Below are 13,900 nucleotides of genomic sequence, written 5' to 3'. Positions count from 1 at the left end.
CAGAGTGGCACTTGGCTGGCTGTTGTTTCTTGGGCTGCCTCAGCCTTGCCGCTCCCTCTTCTGAACTATTCTTCCTTCTCCTGTCTTGATCTTGCCTTTTACCCCACCCTCTCCCATGTCGGCTATGGGCTATGGTCTCATCTTGGGTCAAATGGGGACAATACTCACTCTGTAGTGGGGTGCTGGGTGCTTGGGGGCTGCTGGCTGCGAGTGCAGATGTGCACACTGTGGGTCTTCTCCAGTGCAAGGGCTTCTGGTCCAGACGTTGCAGGAGGTGGGCTGATACCTCATCCTTTCCAAGGAGTGCAACAGGAAGCAGCCAGGAGCCACATCAGCTACTGGGAAGCTGGTCTTGAAAGGGGTGGTCTGTAGCTAACAGATCCAAGGAAAGAATGGCCACAGGCCTCTCGTAGGCTCAGACCTTAGTTATTTCCTGCCTTCTTAGTCTCCCCTTCCTGGAGATCCTTGGCCTGCTGACCTGGTCTGTGCTTCTAGGGCAGCACCAGGGTGTTAAAAGCAGGGTGGGCAGTGCCACCTGTGTCTCAATGGTTCAGTCCCATGTGGCATGCACCATGCCCCTGAGAGCACCAACCCTTATCATCTCTGCTCACCATGTCACAAGTCTGTGACCAGATGTCCCATCTCCTATCTGGATGTGGAAGGAGACAACCACATGTGGAAGGTGGCACCCAAGTCACCAGGGCACAGTCCCCTATGAGCGCCATGATGATTGCTGGGCCCGAGCCCAGCCCTCTGCACCAAGTTGCATCCAGAGAGGAACATGGGGCCAGGTCTTAGAGGACGAGCGCTGTTCTGCAAAAAAGAACACATAGGAGAGGGACCACCATGGACAGTGGCTCACCAGTTCCAGTGCTAAGGGCTGGTCCTGTCATCTCAGAAATGCCACAGAGGCCTGAGCAGGGCCTGGGAGTGAAGGAAGCGTCGGAGGAGGGGGTGGAGGAGGCCATGGGTGCTTGGTGGTGACATCCTGCTATTCTTTTTTCTCTTTGTACAGATACACTGGGGGGGGTATAGTCAGTCAGTTTTTAAAAAACGTAGGTGCAGCTGGGTGTTGTGAGCTGAGGGACCGCTCTGGCCAAGAGGACAGCCTGGGGGATACACCACCCTTGTCTTCTACCGCAAGTGGCTGATCACCATGGTGAACCACACAGCCTCTTTTTATTTTATTTTTGGTCTTTTTGAGACAGGTTTCACTATGCAGTTCAGGCTGGCATGGAACTCACTTTGTAGCCCAGGCTGGTCTCAAACTCTCAATGGTCCTTGCACCTCCGCCTCCCAAGTGCTGGGATTACAGGCTTGCACTACCACACCCAGCACATGCAGGCTCGAATCCAGTGATGCTGCTGATCTGACCCTTGTACCTGTTGTTGCTCCTGGCCTACTTGCCCCTGGTTCCAAGTCTCCTCCCCAGCTCTCCTCTGATTCCTTCCCTTGTGACCTGTGTTCAAGTTCCAGGTTGATGCAATGCCCCTGGGGTGCTCACAGTGCAGAAGATCAGGGGACTGGGCCTGCAAAGGGTCCCAGCTCTGAGTACTGGTCACTGCTTCTGCCATGCGTACATCAGGCCTGGCCAGAGACCCAGCATCCTGCCAGGGACAGCCTGGTGAGGCCTGCATGGACATCTTGGAGAACATCTGCAAGAGGACATACCCAGGAATAAATTATTAAGGTTCATAAAGACATCCTAAACTTCTGTACCCCAGGGCATAACTGTCACTGCACTCACGGAGCTCAATCTGTTGTGCTGGTGAGGTTTGTCCCCACCACTAGGATTTGCCTGGGGTCATCTGAGAAGGTGCCTGCTTGACTGTAGAGCTCCTGTCTCTGGCCTCTGGGCTCTTGGTGTCGCTGCTGACCACAGGGTCTGTGAGGGCTGTGCGGATTTCTGAGCCTCTTGTGTCCTGGTGTACGTTAATTTTATAGCCTTGAATGTTGGTTTGATTTTCCTTTTCTTTCACTTTCTAAGACTGGGGGTTGAACCCAGAACCTCTGCACTGAAGTACATCCTCAGATACTTCTCTGTTGAAGCAGGGTCTCTTGAATCCCTGATGCCCAGGGCTAGGTCCGAACTTAGGATCCTCCTGCTCAGAGAGCTGAGTAGTAGCGTAGTTCACAGTGCTGATTAGATGTTCCTGCACACACATCAATACCCAGAAAGCAGGGCTGACAGAGCCGGCTCTGCAGGAGAGGAAGCTTTTGGGAGAGACCTGTCCAGTCAGAGCTGGGAGGCTTCTGAGGGAAGCTGGGGGTCGGAGTCATCTCTGGGAGGATCCAGATTGTGGGGAGGCAGTGGGACCTGATCCAGGTGAACCTGTCTGCTGAGATGTGACCTTATGAGCCTGGGACGTGCCCCTGAAAATACGACTGTGGCGGAAGACCTGGGACCTGGGAGCGCGAGGAGCACTGGGCCGGTCCGGCAGGGGGCGCAGCCATTTCCCGGTGGCATCCACTTTCCGTCTCATGCAAATCCAGGAGAGCACCGGTATCCACAAGGAGGCGACACCGGGCTTTACCAGTGGGGGAGCGTGACACGAGGACGTGAGGTCCATGGCGTCCCTGGTCACTGGCTCCCTGTGCCTGCTCATCTGGCTGCTGCTTGTCGGGCCCCAGTTCAGCGTGGACCCTGGGGACAGTGCGGCGCCTCCCTCCCCGCATGACTCCCCTGCCCCTAAGTCTACGAGGCAAATGCCCGAAGACACGTTGAAACCAGAGGTCTTTCCCAAAGGTGAGGTCCTGTCGCTGCTCCTGAGGGAGCTTGGGGTCGAGCCCCGGGGCGGAGCTGAGGTCTGTGTGTACGGGGGTGGGGGGTGCTGTCTTAAGGTCGCAGAGGTGTCAGGGCATCCGAAAGGGAGGATGTGGCTCAGCCCTGAGCCCTGTCCCTTCACTGACCCGCAGCAGCCTGTGGCCAGAGGAGGATAGTAGGGGGACAGCCAGCAGCACAGCGGAAGTGGCCCTGGCAGGTCAGCCTGCAGGTTAAAGGGACACATGCCTGCGGGGGCTCCCTCATCAGCAGCTGGTGGGTGATTACTGCAGCCCACTGCATTGTCACGTGAGTGTTTGGGGACCTGGCTGGGACCTCTGTGTCACCAGGGCCTGGTCCCAGGGGATCCTTTTCTTCATCAGCTGAATTCAGTGGCAGCCCCAGCTAGGATGAGTCTTGAGGATTTGCATTTCTAGCATGTTCCCAGGAGAACCAGCAACCTCTGTGTGGGAGTCCAAGAGAGGAGGAAGGAAGGGCAGTGGATGGAAGGGGCAGGTTGGTGGCACTCCTAGGTTGGCAGAGGTGTGTAGACCTCAGGCTCCCTCCACAGCCATCAGGACTACTCGGTGAAGCTTGGAGACTCAAACCTGAGGCATGAAGCCCCAACGGCAGTAGAAGTTCCAGTCAAAGATATCGTTATACATCAAGACTACTCAGCCTTTGGTATAGCCTTTGGAGCAATCTTTAATGACATCGCGCTGGTGCTGCTGTCCTTCCCTGTGAACTACTCCACGCACATCCAGCCTGTGTGCCTCCCTGCCAAGTCCTTGCAGTTAGCCGCTGGTACACAGTGCTGGGTGACTGGATGGGGCAAAACACATGAAGACGGTGAGACAGGAACCAGCGCCCTGGGCGTGGTCCACACCTAAGGGGAGGGACACTTTCTAGCAGGACGTAGGGAGCAACTGAACCATTCTATGGGAATTTGTGTTGGATTCTCAGGCTTGGGGGATCTATGCAGGGTGCATTTTAGTTTGGGTAATGAGCTGTCCCTCAGCTGAAGCTGTCCCTTCCCAGAAGCACCAGCCTCAGTAGACAGGGCACTTCTTGTTTGTCAGAGGAGTCCAGGCAACCCTGGGTGAGACTCTCGGGGCCTCCTCTTCATTTTGTCCTTCGGGGAACCACGTGGCTGTGGGTCTGTGACCCTGCTCAGGAAAGTGCAGATGCTGCCCTGATACTCAGGACACCCTGTCACCCCTCCTTGTGGTACCTGGTGGCACCTGTTTGGTCATTCTTTCCCAGACTGGCCACACTTGCTTCCTTCCCCTGGGCTGCTCTTATTTCTGCTGTCTTAGTTTAGGGCTTCCTGCCCTCCTACATGCAGGTCTGGTTTGGACTCACTCCTTCCAGGGTCAGATGGGGACAGGAGCCAATGGGAGGAGGATCCCTATGTGGGGAGAGACTGCACTGAGAACCAGAGCAGGTCGCAGCCACTCTCGGGATCTTTAATGACATTGTGCTGGTGCTGCTGTCCTTCCCTGTGAACTACTCCATGCACATCCAGCCTGGGTGCCTCCCCGTCAAATCCTTTCGGTTAGCAGCTGGTACACAGTGCTGGGTGACCAGATGGGGCAAAACAAGTAAAGATGGTGAGACAGGAAGCTAGGTCTGGGAGGAGGCCACCCAGTGCCCTGGGCGTGGTCCATCTAAGGGGAACGTCCTGTGGAAGTCACACAAATCCACTCATCCCTATATTCTCTTTCTGTAGACCTGCCAGAAAACCTGCCGACTCAGCTTCATGAGGCTGAGGTAAACATAGTGGACCTTCAGAAATGTAATGAGGATTTACAGGAATTGTTGCACATGTTTAATAACGTGGTCAGTGAAGGGGGCCTTTGTGCTTATGGTGAAGGAAAGGACGCCTGCCAGGTCAGTGCAGGGGCCCCTTGCTGAAAGGCTGGGCATTTGTCCCCTCAAAAGTCCTTGTACCCAGTCAGGGATGCCTGGCTTAGCCTTACTCTCCCCACTTATCCATATTCAAGCGAAGGGAATGGGGAACAAGTGGCCAACAGCTCTCCTGGCTGTCCTGGTGCCATGGCCCCCAGGGGTGGCCCACTGCACACTGGTCCAGAAGATGCTGGGTACAGGGAGGTAGGGGGTAGCAGTGGGGAGGAGCTCAGGCTCCTGTTTAGAGCCCCCTCTTTGGCATACACAGTGCCCTTGGGTGACCACTTTGGTCCTTGTGATCCCCCTACTTTGGGTCCATTATCTTGATTATGTTCAGTGTTTAGAAGACAGAAATCTTGAATAGGAAGACAAATTTCTATTTGTTAATGATGTTCCATTTGGATATCTCAGCCACAGAGCCCCATGGCGGCAGGAGTCTGAGAAGCCCCTCATGTGCCCAGTGCCACACCATTCCGGTCCCTCAGGCTGTGTGCAGACCAGTTCTGCTCTTAGCATTTGTTCTTTTCTCTTTCCACAGGGAGACTCTGGGAGTCCTCTTGTCTGTGAATTTCAGAATAGGTGGGTACAGGTGGGCATTGTGAGCTGGGGCGTTGGCTGTGGCCACAGAGGAATTCCAGGAGTCTATACAGATGTCGCTTTCTACAAGGACTGGATCATGAAGCTAATGAGTCGGTCTACTCGCTGGGACACTGCAAGCCTCCTCATCCCATGCCTGTGTCTGCTTCTGTACCTGGTATCCTGGTGACGCTGCGGTCACCCTGCCCGCTCCCAACTCGTTAAAAGTAGTCTGTTTTCTGACTTACTTTTGTTCTACTGTCATGTGTTCAAGTTCCGGTTTGACCCTTCACCATGGAAACCCCACAGGGGAGCAGAGCAGAGAGATGGGGCCTGCAAAGAGTCCCATCTGATTACTGTCAGGTGCTTCTGTCATGGATCCACCATGCTGTGTTGGGCCTGAGGGAAGGGGGTAAAGCTGGGTCAAAGACAAAGAGTGCTGCCAGGGACAGCCTGGTGACACCCAGATGGACATCTTGGACAACATCTGGAAGCAGAAGCATTCCGCCCTGGAGCAAGCCCTAGACCTGGCCCTGGCAAGCTGTGCCCTGCGCCTGGGTGATGTCAGGTGGCTGGGGGGCTGGTGAGAGCAGCAGTAGACTTCACCAGGTCCCTGCAAGCTGCCAGGATGGGACTTCACGAAGGTCTCCGAGTCTGGGCTGGAAGACGTCCTCTGCACTCTAGGTTGGGTCCATCTGTGAGGAGACAGCCAGGGCACACCAGCCCCCCATGTGCACAGTCCTGTAGTGGCAGCGAAGAGCACCCCAACATGTGTAGGGAGGCTGTGGAGTGGGGAGAGTTCAGAGGGAAGCGAATAAATGCGTGGACGCGCCTGTGTGCCTCCACCTCCGCTCGCCTGGGGGTTGACAGGTGGAATGCTCTCTCCCCGGGACTGCTTTCCCCTGAAGCCAGGGAAGTTACTTTTGGTCTCCATGAATCTCAGGAAGAGACAGAGAGGAGGGGCAGTGTGTCCAGACCTGGTGGATCCTGCTGCCCGTGACCCTGTTGTAGCCACCAGCACGATATAGCCACCAGACTGCGGTGCTGTCACAGGGTAGCAGCCTCTGTAGTCAGGCACAGGAAGCACGAGGGACAGTGGCCAGGGCTGGGTGCATTCACACTGTGGTGTGCTCCTCCCTGCCTGCTTTGGGTATGGCCTGAGGTACCCAGGGAGCTAAAGGCTGGGCCCGAGAAGCAGGCTGGGTGGGAGGGCTTGCTCTGGCACACCGGTGTGTCACGCACCTGTGCTGTCCATCGCTTCTTCCCACTTTCACCCAAGAGCTTCAGAGCCCCCCGGGATGGCAGCCGATCATGCTGTAGCCGTTGTCTCCTGCACACCCACTGTTGGGCCAGTACTGTGCTTTCCACCAACCAGAGGGCCTCTGCCTACCCGCTATGCGAGGGAGGCCAGGCCAGGATGCTGCTTTTCAAAAGTGAACTGCTCACAGCAAGCCTGGGAAGGCCTAGGGCAGCGGAGAAGCAGCTAAGAGAGCGCAGTCATGTTCCTGGTGCTGGGCATGGCTGGCTGGTTTCTCCCTTACAATTTGTGCCTGCTAGGCAAAGTGGATGGCCCAGGGCACGTGTGGTGCTACACGGGTGCCTCTGGTCATGCAATGCTGTACTCGAGTGCTTTTATGGTATCGGGGAACAGGATTCAGCTGAAGCCCCTTGGTTCCAGAAGAAACCCCGTGGATGTTTCCCCAGAGAGCAGCACTCTAGGCCCAAATGCATGTTAGCATTTTCCCCTTTTTCATCAGCATTCTGGGTGACCTGGAATGTGTCAGGCAGTGGCATGGTGCCACAAGTGCCCAGCAGACCTCAGCCATGGAAGGCCACCCCAAAAGGACTCGTAAATTAGGGACTTGATGGCGGGTAGAACCGGGGTCTGCAGCAGAGCTGTTCCTGCAGGAGGAGAGGACCCAGTGACAGGCAGTGAAATCTGAAAACACTGGGCCTAGAAATGTTTAAAAGGAAACCAAAATTGAACGGACCAACCAACCCAACCCCAACTCATCCTGAAGGGCTGGTGACCAAGCCGTGAGCATTTCTAGAGCCCAAGCTGCATTCTGCAAACACCACTGTCTCCAAAAAGCGATCAGGAGACCTGGTTTGAGAAAGGCATGACTGAGGGGCAGACTGTGTATAACAGGAGCCCCACACTGCAGGGGGCCCCAGAGCGCCTGGGAGCTGCTGCAGACCAGGCAGATCCTGTCCACAGCAACAGGAACCCACTGCGGAGGACTCTGCCCTGGCGGGAGGTGGGTGGTGGCCCTGCTGGAGGTCACATGCCCTAGAGATCACCTGCCTCCCCACCTCTGAGGATGCTGCCCTCCAGCTGCCCTCAGAAGAGCGCTGGGTGAACACTGGGCAGCAGGGGGTCTTGCTGTGACAGGTCCTCTCCTGGGTGGCATAACCACAGTGCACTCCCGTCATTTCTTATTCCAGAACATTTGTTTTTTGTTGTTGTTTGTTTGTTTTTGTATTTAATATAGGGTGTGCTGGGTCTCACTACACAGATCAGACTCATAGTGATCCTCCTATTTTTAGCTTCCCAAGAGCTGGGATTACAGGATTGCGCCCCCATGCCCAGTTTCAATTGCCATCATAGCAGGCCCAGGGGCTGATCTGGCACTGCATGCAGGGGACTGAACCCGGCCCCTGTGCTTGCCTAAGCAGGTGCTTAGTCCGCTGAGCTATCTTGCCGGCGCTACATTTAGTTTTAACTAAATTCACCCTTAGATTGGCCATTTTGGGGATTGAGCCAGGGTTGTTGCACAGAGCCACATTCCTTGCTGTTGTGTCATATATTTTCAATTTTGGCACAGGCTCTTGCTGTGCTGCCCAGGCTGGCATCCACGTGGCATCCTTCAGCCTCAGCCTCCCCCAGTGCTGCGGTTAAGGGCATGCCTGACCCTGTGTCCTGCTCTGAAAAGTTTTCAGTGCCCAAGTTAGTGTACACAGTGCTTTGGGGATCTCATGGAAGCACACAGAGCCCTGGAAACCTGGATGTCTCGGGAGCATTTGCGGCTGCCTGGGGTCCAAGCGTCCGATGCTGTGCCTGCTTCCTTGAGCTGGGCTGCTGCCGTCTAGGGTCCTCCTAGCCATCTCTTTGCTATTACCGGCTTTGCAGTGTTGTGTTTGCTGGTGCTCTGCAGCTTCTAAGCCCCCTGAGAGTCCTGCTGAAGTCCCTCCGCTGCTCCCAGAGCAAGAAGGCAGCGTGCACCTCAAGGAGGAAACAGGCCTGCTCCGGGGAGCTTGTGGGAGCAGCTTCACAGGCCCAGGGTTCGGGGCTGCTCCCATAAGTACACTGTCCTGGCGCGACAGGCACAGCAAGGTGTGTTGAAGCACAGGGAAGCCACGTGAAGGGCTGGCTCCATGGCGGGAATGCTCTGAGCACACAGTTGGAGAGACCAAGCTGGCCTTTCCCCTGGAGCAGGGGTGCCGCGTGTGCTGATGGGTGCTGGCAATGACTTTATCTGACGACCTGCTGGGCAGGACATGATTTGCCTGTGTCCTGCCCATGTTATCCAGGTCCCTTCTGCTGGCCACAGGTGTGGCCTTCCCTGAGGGTCACACTGAGGTGGCCTTGCTCTCGAGTGAGCAGGTATCTGTGGCTTCTGTCTGTCCGGGCTCTTGGTTCTGCAGTTCTGAGACACGCCCCCTCTCCCCGCCACCCCTACAGAAGCCTCTGGGTCTTGCCATGAGTTCACTGTGCCTGCTAGGGTTGAAGCGTCCTTGTGAGGCTTCTCAGCACTGAGATGAGGAGCTCTGGGACATCCAGGACAGCCCGTGCTCCCCACGTGCTGCCTAGCGATCCCCGGATGCAGCACAGACTGAGAAGCCAGACTGTCCTATCACAGCCTCAGCCCAGCCGGTTGCACATGCCGCACCCTTGTACTCTCCACACTTGGCTGCCGCCACGCGGGGGCGCCAGCCAGCACAGGAACCTGACCATGGCGGTGTTGCCAGGCCGCCTCCTGGGCCTCCTGGTCTGCATCCAGCTCCTTCAGTCTGCGCTTAGTGAGGCCCGGAGACTGGGAAGGGATGGGGACTGCTAAACTGGGAAGAAAGACAGAATGAGAAGAAAGGGGGGGCGGGGAGAAGGGAGAGGAGAGAGACAGGCAGGGGAGGAAGGGGGAGGGGCGAGGAGAGAGGGGGAGGGGCGCTTCCACCCTCGGCCTTCCTCATCTACAGGTGTGAGTCAGGGAATGACGGCCAAGGGGGGAGAGACCCCGCAATCCCTCCCTGCGCCAGATGCGGCCGTGGACCCAGAGCCTCCAGCCCCCGAAAGGCCCCGCGTATCAGGGACTACTTTGGTGTCCACAGTGGGAGATGACGTGGGGTCCTGGGAGAGCTCTTCCCAGACAAAGAAAGAGCTGTTTCCTCGAGGTACATCTTCAGGGCCCCGATGTGCAGGCCTGCCTGGGACCTCAGGGGGTGCAGGAACACGGGTGGGCAGGCCAGGACCATCCTGAGGATCATGTCCTCTGTCCTGTGAGCCTCAGCCGGGTGAGGGATGTGGTGGGAGGCCGGTGGGCTCACTTCCAGGCCCTCTGTTTCCGGAGCCCTGCAGTGTGTGGTAACAGGAGCTCGCGCGTCGTGGGTGGAAGGCCGGCCCCCAAGAGGAAGTGGCCCTGGCAGGTGAGCCTGCAGGTCAGCAGCAGGCACGTGTGCGGGGGCTCCCTCATCAGTAATCTGTGGGTGATGACTGCGGCGCACTGCATCCAAGGGTGAGTGCTAGGAACCCCATGGTCCCCGTGTTCATGATGTTAAGTGCTTTTCCTCTTTTGCAAGAGTGGGTGGCAGTTTGGGGTGACCCTGACTGTTGGTTTGTATTTGCAACTGTTTCCTTGGGCACTATAGTGGTGTCAGGGTCCAATAGGGGAGGTGGGCAGGGCTTCTGGCTAGTGGGAAGGGTGGGGCCAGGCTGGGCATTGCCCAGAGGTGTGGGAGGGGAACAGGTGCAGACCTCAGGCTCTTGCAGGGCACGGCAATACACGGTGAAGCTGGGAGACATTCATGTGAACCACCTGGCCCCAACGGCGGTCGCAATCCCAGCCAAAGACATCGTGGTCCACCAGGAGTTCTCTTTGGCCTGGATTATCCAGCACGACATCGCCCTGGTGCTGCTGGCCTACCCTGTGAATTTCACTGAGTACATCCAGCCCGTGTGCCTCCCTGAAAAGCCTTTCCAGGTGGAAAATGGGACACTGTGCTGGGTGACTGGCTGGGGCCGAGTGCTGGTGGAAGGTGAGCGTGTCCCCAGAATGGCCTGATGGGGGAGCCTGGTGAACCCAAGCTGCAGGGAGGTCCCAGCAGGGGAAATCACAGGGGGCAGGTGAGGGGTCTGAGAGGACAGGACAGTGTGCTCCAGCCAGGTCTCCAGTGTGTTCGCAATTCCAGGGCTGAGGCGAGGGGTCTGGTGGGTTGCCTCCTAGGCAGATTTAAGCTCAGGGTGAGGGCTGTCACCGCTTTGAGGTGTCTCTAACCACAGAGAAGTGACAGATGCTTGGTTGTTCTGTGGTCTGGCGAGGCCTGCAGGCCCTCCTCTGTCTATTTCTTCTTAGCTGTGCCGTCCTCACTTTTGTGTCTTACCTCTGCCCTGTCCATACCAGTAACGGCTGAAGTATGACTTCTTTGTCCAGTGGTGACATTCACACCTAGCCCTCCTTGGTGGCCCCTGGAGTGCAACCACTCTCAGGACTCGGTGTGGACACTGTCGCTGCTTTTGGACCCTGGGAGCGCATGCACTCATGCCTCTCTTCCCTCTCAGGGATCTTGGTTCGACCATACTGCCTTCAAGAAGCAGAGCAGTATATTTTCTCCCGGGAGAGATGTAATGAGAAGATACGGAAGGAGCTTAGGAGCCCTGTGAACTATGTGCATGAAAAGATGATCTGTGGTTACAACGCTGAGGACCGGGGTCCTTGCAGGGTCAGTGCCTGGGGCAGCACCAGGGGGTTGAAAAGTGGGTAGGCAGTGCCTTCCATGCCACAGAATTCTCCAGGTGGTGTGTACCGGGCTCCTGCAAATACCAAGCCTTATTCTCTCTGTTCACTGAGTCTCAGATTTATGAGCAGACACCTCACCTCCTATTCCGATGTGGTAGGTAGCCCCCAACTCACTGGGTCACAGTCCCCTTATGAGCACCTCTGAGCCTGAGCCCTACCCTCTGCACCAAGCTGCACTCCAGAGAGGAACCCCGAGCACATCCTAGCAGATGAGTGAACATGTGGCAGAGGGAACTGCATGGACAGTGGCTCAAGGTCCCAAGGCTTAGGGCTGGTCCTGTCATGTCAGAAATGCCACTGAGGCCTGAGCAGGGCCTGGGAGTGAATGAGGCATTGGAGGAGGTCCTGGAAGTCGGCTGGGCTGAGGGAGGCCCTCAGTTTCTTTCTGAGATGCTGGATAGTGGGGTCAGGGGGGTACATTTGGGAAGGCCAGTGTGGAGCCTGACTTAGTTTTTTTTTTTTTTTTTTAATAATTCTATTAAGAAACAAATAGCAATGAGAAAGTTTCAAAACCTATTAGTAGGGGAGTTTCAATAATGAATACATTGCATATTGTTGTCTTCTTGGAGCCTGATTTAGAATGGAAGATTTGGACTACGTGGCCATTGGAGGTGTTGATGCCCATGAGTGACAGACCTAGATCCGTGGGTCTGGGCAGGGCACTGTTTAGGGTGAAGCGCAGCATTTCAGAAATCTCCATGCAGTGTTGATACCCTGCATGTTCTTGGAGGCCAAGCCTGACCACGAGAACAGGCGCTGGCTGGAAGCGGGGTGGGCTCAGGGTGGCCAATTTGGTGAGGGCAAGGTCCTGGCAGATTCCCAGGAAGTCTCAGAAGCGGCCATGCCGGGATAGTCTTTGGTATTCCCTGTTTCCCTGTGTCCTGTACCTGAGTCCTTGGTGCCCAGAGACTGGGGCATGCACGTTTTCCCATCCACTTCTCATCTTGAACATCTCATATTCCCAGAAGTGGGGCCTAGACAGGGCCTTGAGGGCCTGGGGAACCCAGCCACCCCCCTGTCCCTGGTGCCATGCAGGGGCCCAGCTTGCTGTGCTGTGGATCAGTGCTGCCATGCCACTGGTTTTTTTTTTTTTTCTCTGTAGGGAGACTCAGGGGGCCCGCTGGTATGTGAAATTCATGAAACATGGGTGCAGGTGGGCATTGTGAGCTGGGGCGTCGAGTGTGGCAAGGAGGCATTTCCCGCTGTCTACACGGAGGTCATCCAGTACAAGGAGTGGATCAAGCGTGTTCTAAGTCAGGTCCCCTGTGTGGACCCCATGGGGATGTACCTCTCACTGCTGTGTCTGCTGCTGCACCTGGCATTCTGGTGACCCTGTAGGCATCCTGCCTACTGCCCCAGTTCTGAGTCTCCCTGTAGACCTCTCCTCTGACCTCCTTTCCTTCCACTCCCCTGTCTTCAAGTTCTGGTTTCGCCAATCACCCCCGGGGATCACATAGTGGACCAGAGCAGGTAGAGTGGGCCAGCAGAGGGTCAGTTCTTGAGTACTGGACCCTGGTTCTGCCACGCCTAGACCAGGTTGTGCTGTGCCTGGGGGAAGGCGATGAGGCCGGGTCAGAGTCCGAGCATGCTACCAGGGCAGCCTCATGATGCCTGGGTGAACATCTTGCACATCTGCAAGCAGAGATATCCCCAGCCACGAAGTGAGCTGTCGACCTGCCCTTGTGCTAGACTGTATCCCGAGCCTGGGTGATGTTAGGTGGCTGGGGTACTGGTAAGAGAGCAGTAGACGTTACCAGGTCCCTGCAAGGTGCCAGGATGCGACTCCTATGTGGGTCTCTGATCCTGGACCTGCAGAAAACCCCTGCACCCAGCCATGGGTCCATCTGTGAAGTGACAATCTGGGGCACACTCGCAGTCCTGTGGCTGCATCCAAGGACACTCCAAGTTGTGTTGAGGCCATTTCACAATGTGGAGATTTAGGACTGAACCAATAAATGTTTGGAGAATATGCCATGTGTCCTGCCTTGTCCCTGTCTGGGGGTGGCGACCTTGGAAAGAACTGTCTTCTCTTTAAGTCTAGGAAAGCTGCGCCAGGTCTGCAGTTTACCTCACTGTATGAAATGAGGGTGGCTTCAGGCTGGCGGGTTCTGTCCCTGGGCCGTCATATCCATCCAGGCTGCTGCTTGGACCCCCACAGCTGGCTTGCCCTCTTGGCATCCTGGGAGCAGCAAGGCAGGGCTCAGGCAGCTGCACTGCAGGGGCGACTTCTGCTGACTCTCGTGGGAAGCCTGGAGGAGCACAGAGTAGCTGAGATCCAGCTCCAGGGAAGACCAGGGCTCAGGGGAAGGAGACAGTAGACTAGGGAGTTGGTGGTTCTGAGGCTACCTGACTGACTGGGCCCTGTCCTCTAAGGTCCCTGGGTAACTCTTTATCACTATGCATGCAGCTTCCTGCCCCCAGTTCCTTCTTTGTCATTGAATCTGCGGAGTCATCTTAGCCATGGATGAAAGCGTTAGGTGTGTTCTGTGTATGGGAAGGTGCCTGTGAATGTTCAGGTGACGGAAGGAGAGGAAAGTAGAGGGTGACAGTCATCTCTCCTGACAGTTTGGGTCCTCTTCCCAGCATAGACATCCCTCCTTAAAGATGTTGCAGTCAAGACACGGTTGCAGTGACATGAAGGGGA

At 56.2% G+C, this 13,900-nt stretch overlaps 1 protein-coding gene across 1 annotated transcript; it reads left to right on the top strand.

The window, feature by feature from the left end:
* Positions 1 to 2,568: 2,568 nt before the first annotated feature.
* LOC101580942 (serine protease 42) lies at positions 2,569 to 8,588 on the top strand. The gene is made up of 6 exons (XM_012516789.2): positions 2,569 to 2,746; positions 2,917 to 3,070; positions 3,333 to 3,610; positions 4,500 to 4,651; positions 5,208 to 5,358; positions 8,401 to 8,588. The coding sequence occupies exons 1-6, from the start codon at positions 2,569 to 2,571 to the stop codon at positions 8,586 to 8,588; spliced, it is 1,101 nt and encodes a 366-aa protein (XP_012372243.2).
* The last annotated feature ends 5,312 nt before the right edge of the window (positions 8,589 to 13,900 follow it).

The sequence above is a fragment of the Octodon degus genome, unplaced genomic scaffold (genome assembly GCF_000260255.1).
Source record: "Octodon degus isolate 3935 unplaced genomic scaffold, OctDeg1.0 scaffold00126, whole genome shotgun sequence".
NCBI lineage: Eukaryota > Metazoa > Chordata > Mammalia > Rodentia > Octodontidae > Octodon > Octodon degus.
The sequence above is the reverse complement of the archived record's forward strand: the minus strand, read 5'-3'. Positions and strand labels throughout refer to the sequence as shown.